Here is a 27,025-nt window from a genome sequence, read left to right as displayed (position 1 = left end):
TTCATCATAGCGCCAGTATGAATTACAGCAGGCACCACCTCAGAAAAAGTGTTTTTTTTTTGGTGGAGAACAAGGGACGTCTCTTCTTATTAATTTTGATATACTTATATTTAAGTATAATATGTTAAACAACTCCCACTTTCTCATTGGGATGTTTCTGATTTTAATCTATATGTGTTAAACACCCTAAAATTGGAGGCTTAGAAATGATGTTTTGAATATGGAATCGGGGGGGGGGGCCGTAGTGTATTTGAAGTTTGAAGAAGAATGTGTGTTGGGGGGACACAACACTCAAATCAGCTTTCGTGGACTGTTTTGAAAAAGAAAAAAGTGGTTTTCTTCTGAACGGTTGGTTCAGTTGTTGGTTATGGTTGTATTCAGTACCCTCTTCTCCCAGTGTCAGGTTTTATCATATTGCTTGTGGAATTACATGGGTAAGAGAGAAAGATCTGTGTAAATCTTACATTCCTGGTCACTAGGCTTACTCACAAAGTAGGCATTTTCCCAAGGTTTTTCTATTTTTTAATACTTCCTTTTTCCTTCTCCCAGTAGACTCCAGTATTTGTTCTGTGCTGTAAACCCAAACTATAATGCTGTGTCTCAGTCACTAATGTATATTGCAAAATATGGAACTTCATAGAACAGCGTGTAACACCAAATTGAGAAAATAAAAGAATAGCTAAATATTCTGTAGTATCCAGTATCTTTGTAGAAAAAAGGATGCATTCATTGTTCACCTTTTCCATTGTGTCCTAGTATTTAGAGGCCATTTGGAAGCATAAAGATTTTTAAATAATGCATCTTAAGAACAAAATCATAGGGTTGGAAAGGACCTTGGAGGTCTTCTAGTCCAACTCCCTGCCCAGGGCAGGAATCGTTAGACCATCTCAGGCAAATGGTTGTCCAACCTCTATTTGAAAATCTCCAGTAAAGGAGCACCCACAACTCTAGGAGGCAGATTGGTCCACTGCTTAATAGCTCTCAAAGTCAGGAGATTTCTCCTTATGTCAAGTTTTGATTTCCTTGTGTAAATGCTGTTGGTTCTTGTTTTATCTTTGGGTACCATAAGAGAATAAATCCATAGCCTCTTCTGTGACAGCCCTTCAAGTATTGGAAGACTGCTATATGTCTCCCCTCAGGGTTCTCTTCTTTAAGCTAAATACATTTACCTGTTTTTTGTAGGATTTAGCCTTAAAGCCCCTCACTTTCTTTGTTGCTCTTCTCTGCACTCCTTCCAGTTCTTCAGTTTCCTTCTTGTATTGCAGCGACCAAAACTGGGCGTAGTATTCCAGATGCAGTCTGACCAGCACAATGTAGAGTAGAGCTATCACTTCCTATGATCTCGACATACCTCTGTTGATGCAGTCCAAGATAGCGTTGGTTCTTTTGGCAGCTGCAACACAGTGTTGGTTCATGCTTAATCTGTGGTCTACCAGGACACCCAGAGCCTTCTCACAAGTACTTCTGCCAAACCACCTGTGTTGTACCCGTGCATCTGATTTTTCCCACATAAGTCCAAAACCTTACATTTCTCACTGTTGAATAGCTTTTTGTTGGATAGGGCCCAGTGCCTTACTGAGGTGTTAGCAATCTCCCCCAACTTTGTATCATCTCCAATTTTGATGAGCATCCCTTCTATCTCCTTGTCTAAGTCATTTATAAAAATATGCAAAGAATAATATGGGTAGTCCTCACTTAATAACCACAATTGGGACTGGCAACTTGTCGCTATGCTACATGGTTGTTAAGTGAAACATCACGTGATCGCGCCCGACTTATGATGTCAGTTCTGCTGTGGTTGTTAAGTGAATCACTGGCAGTTGTTAAGCTCAGTGTCATGTGACCATGTGCCTGATGGCTTCCCTATTGACTTTGCTTGTTGGAAGCTGGCTGTGAAGGTCGCAAATGGTGATCACATGACTACAGGAAGCTGCAACTGTTGTAAATGTGCACCAGTTGTGAAGTGCCTGAATCGTGATCACATGACCGCAGGGATGCTGCAACAGCTGTAAATTCGATGACTGGGTGTAAATCTGCTTTTTCAGCACCATCGTAAGCTTGAGCGATCACTGAATGAGGCAGTCATTAACCAAGGACTACTTGTAGCATCAACTCTAATAATCATTAATTCGTATAATCAGATTTGATTATGACAGAAAGAAGGTATAGATGAGCAGTCTTGTAACTAATTATTGAAAGATAGAAACTGTTGCCCTGTTGCTTTAAAGTTCCTTCCTTTAAAATTGCATGTTTAGCTTGGCTGTAGGATCTCAAGGAGAAATAATTTCCATACCACTAGCTCTTTTAAAGAACCATCTTTTGCTGTCTTGCTCAGCCTTCCCACCTGTATATATTATTCTTATGAGTTAACAACAGTTATGGCTCAGCTTCATCTTCTTGGAGATAAATAAGAAAAAATATTGTCTGAAACAGTCATGATTAAATGTTCTTGTAGCCACTTGCCACAGAAATCTAAAAACTAAAACTTTAGGTGCAAACCACAGTAATTAGAAGTTGCTATCACAAATGATATTTCTCATTTCTCTGGTACAAAAAAATATCCTGTTTGTATACATTCAGGCATCCAGTGCTGTTTGAGGAAGAGCAAAATCTGACTTATGCTGGGGAACTTACAGTATTTACTGTATTCTGTTCTTTTGATTGACTAAATGAGAGCACAGCTAGTTTGTTAGTAGATCATGAAAGGAAGATCTAAATCTACTTTGGTTATTAAAAACTACTCATCCCCTGTAGATGTTTTCACAGAAATAACTTCATTGAATTTAATAGGACTTCCAGGTAAGGCTGCAGTATGTTTCAAAAATATATATTAATCTCACAAAGTTCTTGTATGCTCTTGCTTCTGAATGTAACCAAAGTAAATGCGGAATGTCCTGTTGTTTAATGTTGTTTGAGAACTAAGGTAGTGATCCAAGATAAAAATGTTGTATGTAAGAAATCTCAGTCAATGAAATTCCTTTAATTGATAGCTAGTTCCTAGTGCTCATAAAAAATAGTCTCCTAATTTTATTGAAGTAAAGTGACATGGGCACAAAACTATTATTCATGTCTAAGGCTGAAACCTATAGGCATTAAATTCTCATGACCTGAAGACAGGAATTATAGTCTAAAGAAAGGAGGACAGCAGAGAGGCAAAGGCTGCCTTAATCTTATGTTTTCAGATTGTCTTTCCCAGGTATTGATAGATTTCCTAAACCTGCTTTTCTTCTCTGATGAAAAGAGAAAATTCAGAAGCAAGAGCGTACAAGAACTTTGTGAGATTAATATATATTTTTGAAACATACTGCAGCCTTACCTGGAAGTCCTATTAAATTTAATGAAGTTATTTCTATCTCCTCTTTTTAGCTATTGCCACTGAACATCATAGTTTAGATACTGTTTTGAGGAATTGGTTTATCAGCTAATTGAGAGTGCCATTCATTGGTGTTGTTTCTAAGAAAGGAGACTTTTAGGAAAATGGTTTTTAAAAAATTGATTTTTGAATCATGAAGAGAAAAATTTCTTATAAAACAAATAGGTTAAGGCAAGCAAAAGTTAAACTCAAGCAAGAGGATAGGGACCCCCCCCCCCCAGTTTTCTAAGCAATATTTAGTATAATTTGCATTTTGGCACATTTCTAACATTTCATATTCATGAAAACCTGTTTAAACCATGCCAGCTTTTATATGTGTTTTATTTAAAGTATCACACTGGTGAACTATAAATTTCAGGGTGATTTAAGCTCTTAATTCTTAAATATATTCTTAAAAACCCTGATTGAACAAATGGTATCATTTGTTCAATAATGTAGAGAGATGGTTTTGTTCTCTCTGGTGCTCTGTTAACTTCTACCTGAGAATGTTAAATGTGCAGCTGATTATTACATCTGGAGTTCAAATGAGTCACAGAGGGAGTTGGTTCCTGATCCTGGCATAAATAGGTTAACTAACTGGAATTACTTAGTCACAGTTAAGGTATCGTAAAGGTTGAGGAATACCTTTTCCTTTACTGTCTCTGTCCTATTACTTTATTTTTAAGAGCCAAACAACTGTCAAAGTAGAAAAAGCTTTAATCTCAGAAGCACAGGTGGAATTATGTTTTAAATTTGGCAGTAGTGTTGAGGTTGCTTACGAAAAAGAAGAATCTTTATTGAGGTTGATAAGATAAACGATATTTTAAAAAGTGTTTTTTTCCTATCTAGAAAATGTTATTGAATGCTGTGCTTCCGAAGTCCTGTAGTAAGATGCGTTTGGTGAATCATTTTCATATCATATACAGTAGGTTATTCTCTTTAATTTGAACAGTAAAACAAACATAGGCAATTTGAAGTTTCTTTCATGAGGGAAATGCCTGTCTTTAGCATGTTCAGGTTTGACTGTGGCCCTAGAAGCTGTCTGTATAATCATGACGATCAGGTCTTCTCCCAACTCCCTTTTCCTTGCCTGCTTCTGCTGGCAAGAATCAGCTTTTCTGTGTTCAGTGGCTAAATTGTAATGTACTGGCAACAAAGGTGCAAAATAATGTAGGGGGGGGGTTATCAAAATGTTTTTGATTATGAATTGAATAAAGATTCACTGAGAGACTGCTGAGGGAAAGAAGGAATTTAACCCACCAAATTTGAAAAATAAATAAGCGTATCTGTACGGCTAGTGGAAGCAGACTTCTAGATGGAGGTACTGCTATTAAGAAGACAAAAGAATGCGATGCAAAAACCCCAATGTTCTTGTATTATCTGCTTGCTAGAATCATGAAGCATGTGAACAGCTATGCCATAAATAGGATAACTCTTGGTTTTAACCTGTTTTATTGTGATGATGTCATTCAATATACTGTCTGAGGAAACTTCAGCGTAAGTACTGTAGAACCATATTCATCTTCTCCTAAACACAGGCCTTTTATTACAGATGGCTTTTAAGTAATGGTGGTGATTCAAGTTTAAATGACTCTTAGTCAAAAGCATTAATTGTGGAGTGGCACTTTTTAAAAACATTTGTAAACATTTATTATATCCCTTTTTAGTTTTCTTTTTTAAAAAACCCTAATAATAGTCTGATCACAATGTGACTCATGTTGACATTACTTTTTTTAGTAAATTACTCCAATGCACTTTCTATGGTGTTGCCTTTGAAAACCACCTGGAAACAGCAGTTAGTGCAAAAGGCAGAGGCCTTGTTATTGGCAGGTGTTAACCAAAAACCTGTGCCTCAGACCTTAGATTGGTTACCCATAGGCTTCCCGGCACAATTCAGAGTGCTGTGTTTGGTCTCAGCCCCTTATGAGGTACCTGGCAGAACCACCTTTTACATCAGTCAACCTGTCCAATATGTTCTTCCTGGAAGGAGCTTTTGGTCATGCCCACTTTCATGAAGGAAGGGGAATGAAGACCAAGAATTGTTTCTCGGTTGCTAGTCTGATCTTGTGGGATGCCCGTCCTTTAGAATTAAGACTTGCTCCATCCCTTCAAACAGTTCAGAAATTACTGAAGACAGAACCTCTGCAGAAAATGTTTGGTAGAACAGTTTGTTATCGCCATCTTTATTTTTCTTCAAATTACTGTATTTATTTAATTGCTGGTATTGTTTTATTCGAATTTATTTTATTTATTTTTCATTATCAGCTGTACTGTAATTTATCCTTGTATTGTTGAAACTTTGGTTAGTCATTAGTTGTTTTGATATATCTTTGTTTACAATGGAATATTTAATTGTTATGAATGTTTTTGTTGATTGTTTTTTAAACTACCACAAGTCTACGTCGATTCAGCGGTACATAAGTAGAAAAATAAATCTTTATTTTTAGAAACATTTTGTTTCTAAAGAAAATGCTGATGTGCATTTAAACAAGCATGAAGTTGTTTTTAAGAGTTGAACGTACAGTCAGTTGCCTGTGCATTGATAAATTAGAAGCAAATAAAACTGATGCAATTACAGATGGATGTTCATTAATAGCCTGTTCATTGTACTCTTTTCAGGGACATTATGATAACCTATTTTGAACCTTCTATCTCCTTTGAGGGACTGTGTAATGAAGTTCGAGACATGTGCGCCTTTGATAATGAACAGTTATTCACTATGAAATGGATTGACGAAGAAGGTAAGTACTTCTTCAACCATCAAGTACTTCTTCAACTTTTTGCAGGGCTGTAAAATGGTAAGCATTGTGGTTTTGATATCGGCTCTGTCAGTTTTAAGAATTAGATTCACATTTATAATAGTATTGTTGTTGTTGTTCAGTCGTTAAGTCATGTCCAACTCTTCGTGACCCCACGAACCATATCGCGCCAGGCCTTCCTGTCCTTCACTGCCTCCCTGAGTTTGCTCAGTTTCATGCTCATTGCTTCAGTGATGCTATCTAACCATCTCATCCCCTGCTGTCCTCTTCTCCTTTTGCCTTCAATCTTTCCCAGCATCAGGGTCTTTTCCAAAGAGTCCTCTCTTTGCATTAGGTGACCAAAGTATCTGAACTTGAGCTTCATTATCGATCCTTCCAATGAGCAATCAGGGTTGATTTCCTTTAAGATTGACTGGTTTGACCTCCTAGCAGTCCAGGGGACTCTTAAGAGTCTTCTCCAGCACCCCGGTTCAAAGGCATCAATTCTTCGGCGCTCAGCCTTCTTTATGGTCCAGCTCTCACAGCCATACATTACTACTGGAAAAACCATAGCTTTGACTCTGCGGATCTTTGTCGGCAAGGTGATGTCTCTGCTTTTTAATATGCTATCTAGGTTTGCCATAGCTTTCCTCCCAAGGAGCAAGTGTCTTTTAATTTCATGGCTGCAGTCTCCCTCTGCGGTGATCTTGGAGCCCAAATAAATGAAGTCTGTTACTGCTTCCATTTCTACCCCTTCTATTTGCCAGGAATTGATGGGTCCAGATGCCATGATCTTAGTTTTTTTAATGTTGAGTTTCAAGCCAGCTTTTGCACTCTCCTCTTTCACCCTCATCAAGAGGCTCTTTAGTTCTTCTTCGCTTTCTGCCATTAGGGTGGTATCATCTGCATATTGATGTTTCTCCATGCAATCTTAATTCCGGCTTGTGATTCTTCCAGCCTGGCATTTCTCATGATGTACTCTGTATATAGGTTAAATAAGCAGGGTGACAGTATACAGCCTTGTCGTACTCCTTTCCCTATTTTGAACCAATCGGTTGTTCCATGACCGGTTCTAACTGTTGCTTCTTGGCCCGCATAAAAATTTCTCAGGAGACAGGTAAGATGGTCTGGTACCCCCATCTCTTTAAGAATTTGCCACAGTTTGTTGTGATCTACACAATCGAAGGCTTTTGCATAGTCAATGAAGCAGAAGTAGATGTTTTTCTGGAACTCTTGTGCTTTCTCCATGATCCAACGAATGTTGGCAATCTGATCTCTAGTTCCTCTGCCTCTTTGAAACCCAGCTTGTACATCCGGTAGTTCTCGGTTCACGTACTGCTGAAGCCTAGCTTGTAGGATTTTGAGCATAACCTTGCTAGCATGTGAAATGAGTGCAATTGTGCGATAGTTTGAGCATTCTTTGGCATTGGAACATAAACTGACCTTTTCCAATCCCGTGGCCACTGTTGCGTTTTCCAAACTTGCCGGCATATTGAGTGCAGCACTTTAACAGCATCATCTTTTAGTATTTTAAATAACTCAGCTGGAATACTGTCATCTCCACTAGCTTTGTTGCTAGTAATGCTTCCTAAGGCCCACTTGACTTCACTCTTTAGGATGTCTGGCTCAAGGTCAGTGAGCATGGACCACACCAGCATGGACATCAGGGACATTAAGATCTTTCTTGTATAGTTCTTCTGTGTATTTTATAATAGTACGGGGATTATCAGATGATATTTGCGTTGCTTTATGCTCCACAAAGGTTGTATAGATACTAGTTTTTTGATCGTTGATCTTTGAAATGGAAAATGAGTAATGAAAGAATATTAGAATTTAGGGACCCCTGTTTCGTAGATTGTTAATTCAGTTATTCTGCTTTAATTCACTTTCAAATTATGTGAGAAATAAATTGAAAAAGAATACAGTAGTTGTTTTAAGTCATGTGGAAATTTATTTTTTTCTTGTGTCTGTCAAATGCTTTTGACTGTGTCTTACTATATCTCCAGTTGACTTATAGAGAAAAGATTGTTCTACAGGGTGGCCAAAAACTCAAAGGCATTAGGTCAAGCAGCTGGTAAAGTTAAGTTTGGGTAAAGCTGTAAGAACTGTGAAAACAGATGCAAATAAAATTATTGGACTGGAAAGTGGCAAGACAAGTTCTTTATTGTATTTCATTACAAGTGACTTGCAGTGTAAACTTCCTTGTATTTCATCTTAATTCAGAATACCGGATAGGGAATCTTAAAAGTGAATAATATACTGCATTTAGATTTTTTAAATTTTCATATGGTGAGATGCTGATAGGAATCAGTGGCCTACTGACACCTTCCAGCACTCTAATTCTAGATCTGCATTTTGGTTTTGGGGCTACTGCATCTATTGATCACAATTGATTGTTGGATTCACATCAGAGTTAAAAATTCAGTGTTAGCTATTTCAGTATTTAACTCTTTTTCCTGCTGTGGCTGGTGTGGGTCTTCCGGGCTGTGTGGCCGTGTTCTGGAAGTTTTGTTTCCTAACGTTTCGTCAGCACCTGTGACTGGCATCTTCAGAGTGCAGGAGCACAGACAGGAGCAGTTCTCTCTGTGCCCAGGGTGATGTGACCCTTTTTGTGGGTATTTATAGAGATCTGAGGGGGGGGGGAAGGGGGGATTGGGGAGGTTGGGTTACTGAGTGGCTGCTTGTTTTGGTGTCAGAATCTGTGTGTAACAAAACAAAACTTCCAGAACACGGTCACACAGCCCGGAAGACCCATACCAGCCATCGTATGCCGGCCCTGAAAGCCTTCGACAATACATCTTTTTCCTGCTACTTATATGATGATAAGAGGAAGGATTTTGTGGCAATGGTTAGATAGAACAGGAAAGTTTTAAACTTTGGCATGCATAGAAGTATTGTTAAAGAAAATAAGCATTAATTCCAGGAGGATTATAGGCATCAAGTGCCCTCAGGTGTATTTGAGAACATGCCTCTTAGATTAGCATTGTATTTTTTAAAAAACTGTTCTGTAGTTCTGCTTGAAGAAGAACAGGTTTGTTCTCTAAATGTGTCCTAATAAAAGTTCTTTTTTTAATATCTGGAATTCATTATGTTAGGTGCTTCAGTGCCTGTATTAACTGGCCTTGTTTAATTCCTTTTTTAAAAAGCTGCAAAGAAGGAAATTTAATCCTTGAACTTTGAATGATAAATATCTTTCAAATGAATGTCCAAATGATTGTTTAAAAGCAGGAGCCATTTGGGTATGTTGGAAGGAAAGACTCAAGGTATAGGCCTACCTTCCTCAACCAAAAAAATTCCCACTACCAAACACCCAAAATAAACAAAGGGAACATAATGCTTAACATCAACAAAATATATGAATTGTTTCTGCTTCGCCCATGAAATCTGGCAGAGTGGGCGTGCTTTGGGTCCCTTCCATGACACAACATCACATTGTCAGACCCTGTGGGCATGTCTTCTCTGTATCAGAACCCTGAGGTTCAGATGGCATTTATCCTTCTGTCCTTCCTTGAAGCCCTAAAGTCTTGCTTTTCCCCCGAGCATTGGGCCAGACCATGGGATGAACCTGTATAGAATGTAAAACCCTTGAATGAGGTATGTTTTGGTTGACATCAGTTGGCTTTGTTATTATTGTTACTTCTGTTATTCCACTGTTGTATTTTTTAATTATTTTATTTTATATAGTTTTTTAAAAATTAACTCCTTGTTTTCATGTTTCTTCAAACTGTAAGTCACCAAGAGTTTTGCAAATTAGGCAGCCATATAAATCTAAATACAGGTGGTTCTTGGTTAACAAGGCAACTGGGACTGGAATTTCGATTGCTAAGCAACATGGTTGTAAAGCGTGACATTATGTGACCGCACCACTTAGCAACGGCAGTTCTGGCACTTCTAGTTGCTGTTGTTAAGCGAGTCCCACGACGTTGTTAAGCACGATGTCATGTGGTCGCCATTTGTTACCTCCTGCTGGCTTCCCCATGGACTTTGCTTGTTGCAAATGGCGATCACATGACCGTGGGACACTGCAACATTGTAATTGTGAGCCGGGCACCTGGATTGTATTCCATGACTGCGGGAACGCTGTGACAGGCGGAACTTTGAGGACCAGTCATAAGTTCCACTTGTTCATCGCTGTCGTAAGTTCGAACGGTCACTGAACAATTGGTCGTTAAAGGAGGAACACCTGTAAATAAATTACAGCTGGTAGCATCAACACTCTAGAGGATGAGATGTAAGACATAATTGTTATAAAAGTGGTCAGGAGAAAAGGAGCAAGAAAATAATTATTGTGAAGAAGAAATATGCTTCAAATATTGTTTTCACAGGCTATTCTTGAAAATTAAGGAATAAGTACAGTAAAACTGAAATTTCAAGGTCAATTTAATTTGCAAATGATAATGATATATTAATAAAAACATTTCTAAATGTTCTGAAAATGTTATTCTTTATCATTTTTTCCCAACCCATTGGAATGTTAGAAATGAATTAGGGGAAGGGGCTTAGGATTCTGCCCATCCTTTGGCAAGCTAACTTTCCAAAAACCAAACAGGTCCAAACATGACACAGGAAGGGAATCTGCCAAAGAAAGGTTAAGTTAAAAAATGGGCCACATTTGTACAGGGGCTGTGGAGAAAAAAAATTCAGAATTAAATTATCTTAGGAATGTATTGGGCAGTGGCTCAGAATGATGCCAACTACTCCATTCTGAGTCCCCCATTCATACCTTCATATCATGTGACTTCTGTGAAGCATATGTAGCTTACCCTGTGCTTCCCAGTGAAAATAAATAAATAAACACACCCCCACATAACATATATGCATTCATCCTGATTAGACCCTCGTATATATCCACATATAGGCTATGTGTATGCACACACTCTGATTAGTCCTTGGGAAAAGTATGCATACTTGCAGAATTAAAAGTTCATCACCAGTACCAACCATGTGGTAAATATTCTTGAGAAGAAGACTTGCTGGCAGCAGAGATTGCTGATCATTGAAGAATGAATTGCATGATCTTTTCGATGGATTTTTCATTCATAAACTCACATCCATGATGTAATTGGACACTCTGATAGAACAGAAGCATTAGGATAGCTCTGAGAATTCCTAAACATGTTCCTAAATAAAAAAAATACTCTCATGAGAAGCTCTCATAGAAAATACCCAGCCTGACACATTAATCAGTTTATAAAAGAAATATAACTCTAGCAACAGGTTGGTACACATTTAGTTTATCCAGGAAATAAGGGTGGGTATTGCAATAACAGATGTATCATTGAAGCAAAATATTTCTAAAGTAAATACTTGTTTCCTTGTTTAAGTTGTACAATTACCCTATGAAATCACAAGATCAAGAACTCTGAAGAAAATATATTTGTGGAAATTATGCTGGTCTGTGGCCATAATAAAGATTGATTTGATTCTTTGTGGAAGAAAAAAGATAATTTGAAAGTTAAAACCTTCTTGATTTTAAGTTTAGTTTATCATGGAAGCCACTGAGAGTCTGGATTGTGGCAGGTTATATATGTGATTCAATAAAAAATAAACTTGAATTAATTTTTTTTTTTTTAGGGGATCCATGTACTGTTTCTTCCCAGCTGGAACTGGAAGAGGCTTTTCGTCTATACGAATTAAATAAGGATTCTGAACTTCTAATACATGGTAACATGGGATAATCCAGTTCTTCCACCTCTGTCTCTCCAAAGATTAGAGAGGTGGAGCTGAATAGTGTGGAACAGGCAGATAATTCTGCCTAGAATAGAAACTGGTCAAAATGTGGAGATGCTTGAAACCCTTTTTTCTTCAGCAGTAATTCTAGATTTTATTTTATCTTAGTAATGGGTTGATAGTAGAAAGAGAAATATGTACAGTTCCTTAATTCTACTATTTTTATTTTTTTTGGAGTAACTGTGACCCATATAATAACTCAAATATATTCTTTAGGAATCATACTGGAGATTGCTACTTGACATGTCGCAAAGCACATAATACAATATGGTCTAGAACAGCGGTCTTCAAACTTGAGATACCTGAGGAACCGTTCTCAATGTGAAAAATCAACATAGAACCGATTAATAAATATATTTCATATAATACATTATATTTCAACAAAATGTTACAATTAATGTGGCAATAATACATTTCACACAACGTAAACAGAAACTGCCATGTTGAATCCCTGGATGATTCTCATGGAACCCTGGGATTCCGGGAAACACAGTTTGAATACTATGGGTCTAGAAGGATGTAACCCTAGATACAGTCAAGTTTGATGTAGGTTTTCAGATTATTTTTCAGCTCCCTTTGAGGGGAAAAACTAATTTAGATTAAAATATAGCTACATAAATTATCTCACAAATCATGCAAGCAAGCAGTTTGATAATTTTAATGATGCATCAAACCTCTTGCTTATTGTCATTTCTCACATCCTTGAAGTATTCACTAACCTAGTATTACTCCTTTCCTCTCTAGTGTTTCCTTGTGTACCAGAAAGGCCTGGAATGCCCTGTCCAGGGGAAGATAGTAAGTACATTAAAGTTAATAAGTAGCACAGTTATACAGTGGTACCTCTACTTACGAACTTAATCCGTTCCATGACTCTGATCGCAAGTCATGTTGGTCGCAAGTCGAAGTAAATTTTCCCATAAGGTTCAATGTAATTACCATTAATCCGTTCCGGCATCCGCAGACCATGCGTCAGGGGTGGAAAAACGGCCACTGACCACACGGCAGGGTGGAAAAATGGCCGCGGACCACGTGTCGGGCAGAAAAATGGCCGCGGACCACGTGGAACGGGCAGAAAATGGCCGCGGACCACGTGGAACGGGTGAAAATGGCCGCGGACCACGTGGAACGGGCGGGAAAAAGGCCGCGGACCACGTGGAACGGGCGGAAAAATGGCCGCGGACCACGTGGAACGGGCGGGAAAATGGCCGCGGACCATGTGGAACGGGCGGAAAATGGCCACGGATCCGGTTTGTAAGTCGAGGCGAGTTCGTAAATAGAGGTAAATTTTTGGGGCAGGAGCTGATCGTATCTCGAAATTTTCGTAAGTAGGGGCGTTCGTAAGTAGAGGTACCACTGTACTGGATCCTATGATGTAGCCTTTATAATTAGAGTACATGACAGCATTATATTTAGAAATTGAAACTATTTCTTTTAAATTGAAATAAAAGGTTGCTAGTTTAGATCAAGCTAAACAATAATAGTGAATAATGGGTTCACCATAGAAAACCCAAAATATAAATTATACCTTCCCAAAACCCCAACAGAAACTTTTAATTCTCATTACATCTGTTTTTCAGACATTGGATTTCTTAGATCAGAAGTGGTAAAGTGCGGTCCTCTGGATTTTGCTGAAGTACAGTTCTGAGCAGCCAAAGCTGGCATATCTAATAGTTATGGATGCTGAACTTTGTAATTCAGCAATAGCTAGAAGGTTAGAAGCTTCCCATTTTAGCCTTTTAAAAACAGCCTTTTATGTCTTTTTGATCATAGTAGCAATATCCTAAATCCTAAAGAGCCAATCATAAATTAGGGATAGGAGAGGGTTGTTTTTCCCATAAAAAGCAGTTGTTGTTGTTGTTCAGTCGTTAAGTCGTGTCCGACTCTTCGTGACCCCATGAACCGTAGTTAAAAGATAGCTCTGGCCTGAAATATTCACAATTAAGAAATTTCAGCACTTTTAAACGCACCCATTCAGAAAGAGCAGTTTCTTTTTGCAAAGGTGATTTTTCTGAATCTACCTTTAAAAACTGCTGATAGTCAGGTGTCAGACCACTTTAATGTAAAAAGCTCCATATGTTGCTCAGGATACATAGCTGGTTCAAAACCATTTTTCTGGCTTCCCAGCTGAAACCTTACGAAACTTCTTTTACGTTCAGTTGAGAATTTTAGAGCTGCTGGAAGGTATTTTATTTTTCTTGAGTCGAAAGAAGATAGTAATAGCCGGTGAGTTCCTTTGGACATTTACTGAAGCACAAATAATTAATAATGCGCAGTTCACTTTCCTGTAAATTGGTATATGAAACCTGAATATTTGAAGCATGCTACTGCTTGATGCAATGCCCCTGGAAACTCCAGGGCCTTTTTCTGTTGTGTTTTGTTTTGCATTTTCATACAGTGCATTTTCTCAATTGATTGGTAGTAAGTGATCCCTCCAGAGCCAAAGCATTTGCTGCTCTCCTTAGACCCTCTGAGGTTTGTGATACAACTACTGCATTTCCTGTATATAGCAGCATTCTTACAGAGGGAGTTGGCTAATTTGGGGAAATATTTGTCTTCAGTTAAATACTCCACTCTTGATTTGGTGTAAAATTGAGTAATAATAGGGCAAGAATGCCTCCTTGTTTAACTTAGTTTCCAGTTGAAATGCTTCTGAGAGTTACCATATTAAGTTTACACATTCCCACTAGATTGGCATTATTGTGTAATGTTTATACGAAGGTAAGGAGGCAACGATCCATTAAGGAGACTTTGAGTTTCTGCAGAAAGATTTTCCTAGATATTAGGTGGAAATCCTGATTAATATCACAGAAGGTAGTGTACAAACCTGTTTTAGGTTACTGTTTTTCAATCAGATGATTAAAGCATTAACTGGGGTATAGAGTGGATGGACCTGATCTAAAGCCTGTCTGCTTTTCTGCCAAGATATTCTCCTAAAATATTATCTGAGCCGCCAGTTTTAAATTTTTAAAAAATATATGAAAAACACGAAAAGCCCATGTTAATGAAGACAAAAGGGTAGTTTTCAGTATGTCTGTGCTCTTGTTTCTTAGTACTGTATATAAATAAATGGTTCTCATTTACCTGACTTGTAAATTGTCTTTGTGAAATCTGTACATAAAACTTGGTTTGTATAGTTCTTCAACAAGGGCTCAGCTTGATTACACGATAATGACAAAACATACAGCTTTGTCTATTTATCATAATTACTAGTTTAATTTTATTTTATATTTTCTTAGAATCTATTTATCGTAGGGGTGCACGGAGATGGCGAAAGCTCTATTGTGCAAACGGTCATACTTTTCAAGCCAAGCGTTTTAACAGAGTAAGTTTTAATAGAATTCATTGCTGCTTTCCTCTCCTAATATTTATAGTTTCACTTTCTTAAATAGACTTTGTTGTTTTGTGGTGTTTGATACCTGTTTCCTTTTATTTAAGTACTGGTGCTGAGAAAATAGACTTTAAAAGATCAAATTCACTTTATCAGCTTTTAGCACAGAGTTTATTTACTTTTAATATAATACAACTTTATCAATAAGGCTTTTTATTTTTGATAACCTTGTGATTTTCAACCAAAGGTGCTACTCCCAAATTGTCTTAAGTCCTTAAAAGGGAAGAAATACCTAGCAAGTACTTCTGCAGAACTGAAGTATCTGTTACTTAGTTCCAATCCTCCAGTGGGCTGTACACATATACCAGTGATTATTGTATATCCAGTATATGCCCTTAGCAGCTACAAACCATAAAGGATCGTGACAACTAATAAACATTTATATAATGCTTTAGAAGCATCAAAATCACTTCATGAACAGTGATTGCATGTGGCTTACATCATTGTTCATGCTGTTTGCTGTCACCTTTGCAACATGAGGAAACTTCTGATAATATTTTTCCTAATTTATCCATAACATGGCTATCAACTTCAGAAAGAAACAAAATAGTCAAATGAATTGAACCTATAATTGAACATCATAAAGCTGGGAACCATAACTTCCTGCTTTGGAACATAACGGCAAACTTTGGCAAATTGGAGTCTTAACTTAAGGAGACCAATTTTGGATCAAACAAAGCAACTTTTCTAGCCTATCATCCTATTCTGAGAAAATTCTAACTAGGTATGTATGAAAGCCCCAGTGCAGAACATTAAGTCCAGTGGCATGCTCTCGTAGTGGTTCTAAATTTAAGGAGAATATGGCCATCATAATAGAGGCTATTAGCAATTTTATCCACCTCCACAAAGGAGAAGGACATGGATAAATATTGTTATCTGAACTGGCATTTTTTAAGGCTGATTACAAACCTGGAAACTAGGAAATTGATTCAGAGGAGAGATTGAAAACCAAGGCACCTTGAGAGTCAGCTCAGCCTGTTTACCAGCAGAGAAAAGCCAAGTTAACTACATAGCTGCAAAGAGAAGGCAATATCTCAGCATTTGTTCTCAAAACAATATTGTTGGAAGTATTTTAAGTAACTGTCAGATGCCAAATACATAGTATGACATAGCTGAAACTAGAGTAAAGTCTTGTGATTTCCACAAGAAGGAAAAAGTGGTGGTGTTTTCCTTGTGCTAGCAGCATTAAGACCTGAAAAAGGAAATGTAAAAACTGCCAGACTATTGTACTAGGTAAGATAGAAATCCACTTAGAGATCAGGAGCCCCATAATCTTAGTTTTCCTAGTTCATCACTTAGAAGACATCATTTAGAAATGGACTCTAGGCCCAGTCAAGTTTATGTCATAATAATCTTTTAAGTTCTGCAAGACTTTTTGTTTTTGATGCAATGCATTAACACTGCTGTCAGTCTGGAAATTAAAATATGTGAACATCTGTCTAAATTACAGTATGGTTTATTTGTTTGTTTAGCATGATGCTAAAACATAGTCATTGCGATATATAATTATGACTACAATCAGTGTGTAAATCTGACATTGTGGTTCATTCAACAAACTACTGTCCTTTCTCATATTGTTAAAATAATTTACTTTGGTTTTTTATGATTATTTTTTCATCAACAATATATTGAGTACTAACTGTGCAATCTTGGTAATTCTTTTGTCCACTTACTGATACTATATTTATGCATCAGCTATTTTTTTTTCCTTTTTCCTTTTTTCCTTTTCTCCTTTTACTTGTTCGTTCACTTTTTCCCCCTTTCTTCTTTTAAAAATGATTAACAAATACATTTTTAAAAACCCTACCATTAACCCAGCCATAGGTTAGAATGGTATATGAATATATTAAACCAACCAGTGGGCATTATATATAGATATAATTGGGGAAGCTAGGGATATTTTGAAAAACATTCAGAAGTAATAGAAAATGAACACTTGTAGAATATAGGATGCTTAGCATAGCTTCAGAATATAGGGAGTACTATAACCTGGAAGAAAATAGAAAATTAACTAAAACAAAACAGTGGTTAGTGAAGAACAAATATTAGGAATTATATAGTAGGCTCTTGGCATATTTCCTATGTAATATAAAATATGTAAATAGGGAATGTGAAATATATATGTAAAATATTACATAGGGAAGTAAGCAAAGCAGAGAATAGGAGTTAAGTGCAATTCCAGACTGAGAGCTAATATCCAGATACTATTTATGATTTTTTTTTTCCTAGAGAGCTCATTGTGCCATCTGTACTGACCGAATATGGGGACTAGGACGCCAGGGATATAAATGCATCAATTGTAAACTTTTAGTTCATAAAAAATGTCATAAACTTGTCAGCATAGAATGTGGCCGACATGCTCTACCACCGGTAAGTAAAATTGATAGTTGTAATTTCCTCAAGTGTATGTGTGTTTGCATGTATATAATATATATAATGATACAATGAATACTTTAGTATGACATAATCAAGGCTTGAAATCTGTTTTTTTTTTTTTTTTGCCTGCTTACAAAAATCATATTTGTTGATTTCTCCTATTCTATTGAAGCATTTTTGTGGACATTTAAATATTTGAATGATGTCAGTATACGGGTACTTTATTTTAACTAAACCATTTCTGATGAAAGTATTGTATAGCCTGATCTCTTCAAATTTTCTTGGAAAATAGTGAAATTTACTCCAAAATAAATTAACTGCCTCTTTCCAGAAATGGTAGGAGATTGAAAAGTTATGATCTTATACTTTCACTTTCACTTTTATTTATATATTTTGTAGGAGCCTATGGATCATTCCTCAGTGCATTCTGATAACATAGAACCAGGTAACTCACTTTTCTCATATAAAAAATAGCTGAAGTTAAAAAAAGTTTCTCCATCTGCATAAGTATTTCTATTTTCACCAAGAGGTTATTATTTTAAATAAGAAGCTAAAATTTCTTGTCTTATTGCTGATGGTTATCTGTGTATTTTATATACAGATATCTAAAAGGGCATGTTCTGTTAAACCTAATGTTTAATATATAATTTGGAATATAAATCTAGTAAATAAAAGATGTAAAAGGTGTCTTCACAGTCTGTAATGAATGTAGGAAAGACCTTGGGAGACGGGGTGAACAGATGCTGCTTAGGGAACTGCCAGATAAGAGACAGCACAGCCTGCAGCTGGAAAGTAACTGAGGCAAGAGGCTCAGAAGGGACCCTCCCTAATTTCTCAGGCTGTAAAAGAAACAGTGGGAGAATTGTACTTTCAGACTTGCAAGATGTCAGCCTTACCAGGTAGACCAGACAGGAAACACAGCCAGATAAGCTAATTCTACTTCATAATAAAGCTACATTAACAGAATCTTGCAAACCTGAAAGTGCAATTCTCCTCCGTCTCCTTTATAGCCTGAGAAACTAGGGAGGGTCCCTTCTGAGCCTCTTGCCTCGTCCACTTTCCAGCTGCGGGCTATGCTGTCTCTTATCTGATTGTTCCCTAGACAGCATCTCTTCACCCCATCTCCCAAGGTCTTTCCCACATACCATTACACAGTCACAGAAAACCAAATAAAATTATTATTTATATAATACATTTATAAGCCCACCCATCTCATATGCATGACACTGGGTGACTAATGATTAAAATAAAATAAAAGTAGTAAAAACATAAATAACATAGCACAGCATAAAATAAAAGTAGTAAAAACATAAATAACATAGCACAGCATAAAATAACAGCTGAGAACAATCACAACAGCTCCAGGCTTGTCAGGAAAGCCAACTTTTTAATGCCTTGCAAAAGGCAAGCAGGGTTGGGCCAAGACTGATCTCGGGAGGAGGGGGATGATGTTCCAAAGGGTTGGTGCCACAGCAGAAAAGGCCGTCCTCCTGGGTCCTACCAGATGCCACTCTCTCATGGATGGGACCCAGAGCATGCCTCTCCTGCTGGATCTAATAGGATGGGTAGACACCACTGGGGAAAGATGGTCCCATAAGTAACCCAGCTCCAAGCCATGAAGGACTTTAAAGGTAACCACCAGCATCTTGAATTGCATCCAGAAGTATAACTGCTGCCATTGCAACTTGCAAAGCAGAAATATCACATGTGCTGAGTGACAGATACCCATAACTTCCCATACTACCACATTTTGCACCAGCTGAAGCTTCCAGATACTCTTCAAGGGCAGCCCCATGTAGAGTTCATTGCATTAATCCTGTCAGGTTCAGCCCAAGAATCACAACAAGACAGTCCAGAAATCAGCTTAGCTTCTTTATTAGCTTGCACCTAATAGGCAGAATCTCGCCAGACTAATCCCCCAACGACAGCAAGTATAAACATCATGCCCTTAGGGAGGGGTCAGTCTCTTTCTCTTGACTTTCACACAGTCCAGCTGGGGGCTGAGGAGATGCTTGCCTTGAAATGTCTCTCCTCCCTCCCTGTAACCTTTGAGCTCCATTCCCAAATCCTTCCCACTCATGCCTTCCATCACAAATCCAATCCAATTAGCCAGTTTAACACAAAACTTTTGGAAATATTTGCATTTATCTAGAGATCTGATTTTTTTTTTCTTTTCCTTTTAGTGATTCCATATCACCCTTCAAGTCATGAAAGTTTGGATCATGTTGGTGAAGAAAAGGAGGTACTCTAATTCTTTTCTACTTAAATTGTTGGTGCTTTACTAAGTCTGTAAGTGAGAATGCCTTTAATTGGCAGTACTACTTCATGAGGTTACTTTATCACAAGTTGGTGGTAGAGCTGTTGGCTATAAGAATGGTCTAGCATGCATCCTCACTAACTAAAGGAGTCTCTCCACTTACAGGCAAAGAGTAGAGAAAGTGGCAAAGTATCTTCCAGTCTAGGTCTCCAAGATTTTGATCTACTTCGTGTTATAGGGAGAGGAAGTTATGCAAAAGTACTTCTAGTTCGATTAAAGAAGACAGAGCGCATTTATGCAATGAAAGTTGTGAAAAAAGAATTAGTTAATGATGATGAGGTGAGCAATACTTACATATTTCTAATCTTTACATAATGTATTGTCTGCCTGGTGATTTTATTCTCTGCCTTACTTGCTGAAATTGTTCTATGAGTGGGATCCAAACAGAACAGGCGGTTTCATAGTCCCCATGCCAACTTTAGGGTGCTGGTAGATTTCTTGGAGTAAGGGATTGTTTACACAAATGACTGACCTACAACATATATTATGGATAAGCCAGAGAAATGTTTAATGAAGCTACCAGTTTAGTCGCTTAGAGAGTTAATCATTTCTTGGGATTTGTGATCAGGTTTTGTTTCTTTTAGAGCTGCACTTCTGAGATCTTATTACTTTTAGCTATTTTTTCCTTTAACAAAAATCCTGGAAATGTTGTAAACGTAGCTGAATTCTTACAAGAAAAATGCTTTCTCTTATGCATGTCGTCAGAAACCTTGGACATTCAAGTGTAGCTTCTTTGTATTTTTTGACATATTCAGCCTGAATATGCCTGATAATGCATAAACCTATTGGCAAATCTCAAATCATCATATGGTTTCAAGAGATTTGATTGAATACAATGATAGAATGCAGTGGAATAAACACAACGTAAGAATAGTGGGAAATGTCAGGTTATCTTGAATTTGCACTGGTGTATAATGTTGGAAACCTAGAAAGAGTCCTCAGTGGTGCCCTAGGAATTCATGGAGAATTGCTACATGTGGAGATAAACTACACGATTTTCCACTTTGCTGTTTTAAGAATGGATATTACTGCTTATCTCCTGTTTGATAATCAACTTTAAGTAGCTGGTTAATTGGCATTCACCAGAAAATATTGCAAAGGCAAGTATTTTGTGTATGTTCTGTAATAGGATATTGACTGGGTTCAAACAGAAAAGCATGTCTTTGAGCAAGCATCAAATCATCCTTTCCTTGTTGGTCTTCACTCATGTTTCCAGACAGAAAGCAGGTAAACTACCCAGTAAGATTTTTTTGCACATATATTTCTATTCTTTTCATAAGAGATCATTAACATTTTTTAAAAATAAAATGTTGCTTTCATTTTACTTGAATAATTGCATCATTACTTAACTGCAAAAGTGATTTTCAGAAGAAAGGTGATTAAACAAGGAAATTATCCAACTAATTAAGAATATTGTCACATAAAACAACATACAGAGGGTTTCTAAGATGGAGAGATGATAATAGATGTTTCACGGAAGGACCATTGATAGCCTAAGGAGAAGGAGGAAACCTACATTGTGAAGAAATTGTTTGACTATAGTCTTATAACAAGCTAACATAGAATAACCCAATGAGAATTCTGAATAGGTTTGAGTTTGTTTTTACATAATAGTATTTGGAAACTTCAGATATAGATTACATAGATTACAATAATACAAAAGTTTAAAAAATGGCTTGAGTGTGGAAAAACTGATCAAGAAGTGATGATGTGAACAAAGTAATGTAATAAGTAAATGTCCCTTTGAAAATAGAACTGCTTATATGGAACAGATGCAGCATTCGATGCTAGGATTAGAAAACCTGGTAAAACAGAGTGGAAAGCAAAAAAAAAAAGTAGGTTGTTACATAGTGATGAAGAATTTTGAGGATAAATTCTCACTGAAATTCTCTAAGGAAGGTTTAATAAAAAGAAATAATTAATCCTGAGGTATTTAGGATTGGTTGGCATTTCCCCTATTTTCTACCCTCATTATCAAACAAAAAAAGTAAGAGGGGAATTAATAAACAAAGCATGGTCATATGGGAAAAAATCTTACATGTTAGTAAAGAATAAATACATTTTATAATGAATGGTAAGGGAGTAATATTGTGGGAACTATGGATTCTTAAGATAAAGTGATAAGAAGGTAAATGATGATAACAGGATATATGAGAATTATCCATTATATAATCTCTCTTTGTGATTCAGGCTATTTTTTGTTATCGAATATGTGAACGGAGGGGATCTCATGTTTCACATGCAGCGGCAAAGGAAATTGCCAGAAGAGCATGCCAGGTGTGTGCTTCTTTAATGTGAATTTTGCAGATTGGTTAGTGGTTAGAGAGAATACAAATGTATCCGAGTGCAGCATATTGTTTTTTTCCTCAGCATGTTTTCTTCATCACTCTCCTTTTTGTAGGAGTTGAACAAACTCCTTGTGCTTATTCTTTCCAGCTTGACTGAGAAAGGGGAGAACAATCTCTCTCTCCCTCTCCCTCTCCCTCTCCTTACATATTCATATTTTTTCTAGATTAGTTTTCTTTGACTTTCCAAGAGTATTTTTCGAATGTGTCAGGAGCCACAGATTGATTTCTCCAGGCCCAGTGGATTCAGTTCTGCCTCAGACAGTCTCCAAAACTGCTAAGGAATTGATAGTAAACTATTTAACTTTTCTTGTCACTCAAAGCCAATAAAGTAGCAATTACTGTTAATATGTAATTAACAATAATTATCACCGCTACTACTCCATGCAATTATTGGTGCTCAGCTGAAACCTGGTGGCGTCTAGCTGGTACCAGTAATTATACCTGTCTTCTTCCAGCTTTCTCAGAGAACAGCATATAAAGCAAACCTTAAAAAGTAACAAGATGAGCCGTGGAAATAATTCCTGCATCTTGGACACAGAGGATTAGTAGTGAGGCAGTCGGGATTTACTCTAAGCACAGAGCTGGTCTGATGCAAAATATGGAAATTCGTGGTAGTTTTAAACAATCTTGAAGTAGATTGCAAATGTTTACCTTGCCCCATTTCTGGAGCTTCCCATCTAATAGGTTATTCAGGAGCTGTGTGTTTTGGATGATACCATGCTCCAAAAAGGTGCTCTGAGAGGAAAGAATAAACATTTTCACTTTTCTGTGAAAAATGCCTTGGTGGGCAGGGCAGGAATCCATCCAAATTTCTGGAAGTGTATTTAAAAAGAATGATTTCATTTTAGGTTTTACTCGGCAGAAATCAGTTTAGCTTTAAACTATCTTCATGAACGAGGAATAATTTATAGAGACTTGAAACTGGACAATGTATTGCTGGATTCTGAGGGACATATCAAGTTGACTGACTACGGCATGTGCAAGGTGAGTCGCAAAATCTCCACATGTTGAAGTCTGAGTGTTTCTAGATAAATGCCTTTTGATCAGAAACTACTAGTTTTGAAAGTTTAAAAATCATTAAAAGGCAGTAAAACCTTGGTTTTCTGGATCTCCATTTAGTGGAGTAGATGACAAAATTTTCCTGTGGACTTCACCCCCAAAGTTGTCATTGCTTGGTGTCACTGGTTGGTGATAGTTGACATACTGTAATTTATGTCTTTTACGTCATTTGCCTAATGTTTTATTTGTACCAATGTATGTCATTTGTATAAATGATGTAAAAATGTCAATTATGTAATTACATTATGTGACATCAGCTATGTCAGTCAGAAAAATTTGGTTTTAATGGACACCTCTTTGCCCCAGATGGTTGGTTCAACTCAAGTTTTCCTTGAATGAGTATTAATGTACTACAGGCATCTTGATTAAACTATGCTTTCTCAAGTTATTCATAAGTAATATCAAATAGGTATTTCCTGGATTGGGAAAAATGCAAGCTTGTTCCAGCCTGGAATTAAATTTCACAGAGATTCCAAACATAAGCACTTACTCATTCCTATATTTTGTTCTGAGATTTCTTTTCCTTAAGCACTGAAATTGCAGTGTTGTACAAATGCATCAAACAATATTGTATAATTTTGGAAAACAGTGGCTCAGGAAATAAAATGAGAAAGATTATGATAAGAAGGCCAATAGTTGGAGAGCAGAATAAAAACCTTGTTCAGAATGTTCATGTATGTTTAAAATGATGAAAGTGTCCATACTGGGCAAGATGGAAATTTAGTACAGATCATTAGGAAATTTGTTAGCGGTTGCATGCCTTTTTTATTTACAAAAAGCAACCAAAATGTCCATATCCTAAGTCTTGCCCTTGCTAGAAAGTAAATGCAGTTTTTGTATTCCTAAGATGAATTGGAAGCAGAAGATATGCTTGAACTGTGTAAGATACTTTTTTCCTTGTTTCCATTTTAAAAGGAAGGATTAAGACCTGGAGACACCACCAGCACTTTCTGTGGCACTCCTAATTACATTGCTCCTGAAATTTTACGTGGAGAAGATTATGGTAACTCTTACTCCTGTCAAACTCATATTTTGTAAAACATTAGGGGTTAATATCCTAAACAAGTGAGGTTTCAACCAAGCATTGTTGTGCTTTCCATGATCAGTAAATGGCATTCACTTTGGAGAATCTTTCTCTGAATTCTAGTCTTGCCATCGATCAAAGCATGATCTTTCAGAGAAAGATGTTTTGATCCTGCTCTTATTTTTTAATTACATTTATGTTTCACTTTTCTGTTAGGAGCTCAAGGCAACATACATGGTTCCTTCTCCCATTTTATTCTCACAACACCCTTGTGAGATGGTTTCAGTTGATTCTACCAAATATCATGGAATCTTCTGCAGCTTATTCTTACTGATTTAATTTTTATAATTAAAATTAAGTTGAATGATAGAATTTGCTATCTAATTTGATCTTGCCTTTTTTTAAATCCCAAGATATAAATGTTCCTATGTCTTCGGTAATCCATATGGTCAGAGTTTTATTTAAGTCCTATTTATAAATAAATTTGGTTAGACAGCAATACATCAAACCATATGCTGTGTTCTGTGTTTATTGGACACGCTGAGCCAACATTGTCTTGGTTGGGAAGAATATGTGAAACACTAGGATAAGCAGCTCTCTTAAGGGAATACATTGAGTAGACTTTCCAATCCGTACAGTGACAGTCAGTACAGGTTCTCCCCTGTAAAAGAGCCATGTGTGTAGGTTGTCACCAGTGGAGTCAACTTTTCATGATACAGATTTATGGAAGTGAATTGTCAGTCCTAATGACGCTGGAAAGGGTTACTAAAATATTCCGTACGTGGTCTGGAAGATAGTGTACAAATGAACATACAGCATTGTTGTTAATTTTCCAAGGAAAATTCGGCCAGCAAAATTACCGCAAGACATCAAACACTCTGAAGGTTGCAAAGATCCCTGGAATAACATCAGAGGTGCTGCAGGGCACGCTTGCATTACCTGATGTCAACGTTCATGAGTCCATCATAAGGAAAACACTGAAAAGTGGTGTGCATGGGAGCATACCAAGGAAGAAACCACTGCTCTTCAGAAAGCACATTGCTCCCTGTCTTACATTTGCCAAAGAGCAACTAGGTGACCTAGTAGAGTCTTGGAACAATGCTCTGACATGAGACAAAAAGTGGCTTTTGCAGGGGGCTGTAACAAAGTGTAAAATAAAACATGACATTCCTACAAAAGAATCTCACCCTAAGTGAATTATGGTCAAGGGAGTATCATGATTTGGGATTGCTTGGCAGCCTCCGTATCTAGGCAGCTCCTGGTCATTTAGGGAACAGTGCTTTCTTGATTGTACCAGTATATTTTACAGGAGAATGTCATATATGTCTGTGAGCTGAAGCTTAAATAAATGCGGGTCATGCAGCGTGACAAAGAAAGTGAATGTTGACTATGTTCAATAAAATCATGACACAGGACACTGTTTTGTGTATTGTTGCTTTAACCAGAATCTCCTTGTCTATTAATGAGACTTAAATGAAGCTCTGATCATAATACTGTAGGATTACAGATAATTCTAAAGAATTCACAAACTTTCTGTCACCATTGTAAGCCTTTATGCTCTCAAAACCTTATTACATTATGCACAGAGGAGCATATTCAGCCTTTCACCGAATTCAACTAAAGTCAGCTTAGGAAAAAAGAAACATAAGAAATATCCAGTGCATGCATTAAAACAGTGCGTTAAGCTAGGCTAAAATAAAGTTGGTAGTTAGGTTTAGTTTTACTGGGGAAATCCAGCCATTGTCTTAATATTGTCTAACCATTGTCAAACAAATATGGCTTATTTGTTTGGGGAAATTATATTATGTGAATCCAGCAGTTGTGTGTGTTAGCCCAAGTTCAGTGTATTATGTAAACCCAATTTATGTCATTAATGAAGGCCTAGTTGTCAAAATAAGTGTTTTGCAATCTTACATTGTTTCAGGCTATAGGTAAGAGGAAAAACACCACTCATTAAAACAAATACTGTATGTGTGTGAATATGTATAAAATCTCAGTTTAGCTTTGTTGTCAAGAATGCCAGCTGAAACACACCCTGCCTATGATTTTACATTTTATGTTTCTGGGGAGGGGGGATATCTTCTGTTAAAACAGAATCAGGTTTTCTCAGAATTTTTGAGAGAATCAGAAAACTGGTAGATGAGATTGGAGGACTTTTGAATTCCTTAGTGTGTAGGCGACTACAAAATCCTTGTAGCTTAATTTAAGCTCTTAATTTAACTGTATTTACTGCATTATCATAATATTTTTAAAGTAAATATGTTGATTTGATCTAACTCCTTAAAATGTTATACTGTCTTCCTCCAAAACTTAGGATTTAGTGTGGACTGGTGGGCTTTAGGTGTCCTGATGTTTGAAATGATGGCGGGAAGATCTCCGTTTGATATTGTTGGAAGTTCTGATAATCCTGATCAAAATACAGAAGATTATCTCTTCCAAGGTTAGTTACTCTAAATGGCTAGTATTCAATGAAGTAAAAGTAGTTACATGGTATATAGCAGATCCTGCCTCTTGATTTTCATTTCCATTCATATTTGCTGAAAATATATGTGTAATTGCTTAATATACTTAAAGCACCATAGGAGATGCAAATAAATTATTTGTGGCTGAAAGAAAACATATTCCATAGATAGCAACATAGAAAGAGGCTAATTCAAAATTAATAAAAAGACACTGTGTGGCATTAAAAAATT

At 36.9% G+C, this 27,025-nt stretch overlaps 1 protein-coding gene across 1 annotated transcript in view; it reads left to right on the top strand.

The window, feature by feature from the left end:
• Positions 1–27,025, top strand: part of PRKCI (protein kinase C iota) — a 36,765-nt gene that overhangs the window by 3,087 nt on the left and 6,653 nt on the right. Inside the window, exons 2-14 of the mRNA XM_007432653.3 lie at positions 5,972–6,093; positions 11,665–11,754; positions 12,565–12,615; positions 15,057–15,142; positions 17,438–17,578; positions 17,984–18,029; positions 19,768–19,826; positions 20,007–20,180; positions 21,031–21,128; positions 22,092–22,178; positions 23,098–23,233; positions 24,224–24,311; positions 26,647–26,772. Of these exons, the coding sequence (XP_007432715.3) occupies positions 5,972–6,093; positions 11,665–11,754; positions 12,565–12,615; positions 15,057–15,142; positions 17,438–17,578; positions 17,984–18,029; positions 19,768–19,826; positions 20,007–20,180; positions 21,031–21,128; positions 22,092–22,178; positions 23,098–23,233; positions 24,224–24,311; positions 26,647–26,772 (1,304 nt within the window). The remainder of the gene's footprint in view (positions 1–5,971; positions 6,094–11,664; positions 11,755–12,564; positions 12,616–15,056; positions 15,143–17,437; positions 17,579–17,983; positions 18,030–19,767; positions 19,827–20,006; positions 20,181–21,030; positions 21,129–22,091; positions 22,179–23,097; positions 23,234–24,223; positions 24,312–26,646; positions 26,773–27,025) is intronic.

Source organism: Python bivittatus, unplaced genomic scaffold, assembly GCF_059951505.1.
Source record: "Python bivittatus isolate LINGU-HERP-01145 unplaced genomic scaffold, Pbiv_v1 ctg000980_np1212, whole genome shotgun sequence".
In the NCBI taxonomy this organism is placed as follows: domain Eukaryota; kingdom Metazoa; phylum Chordata; class Lepidosauria; order Squamata; family Pythonidae; genus Python; species Python bivittatus.
Note: the sequence above shows the minus strand (reverse complement) of the source record. Positions and strands in the feature narration are given on the sequence as shown.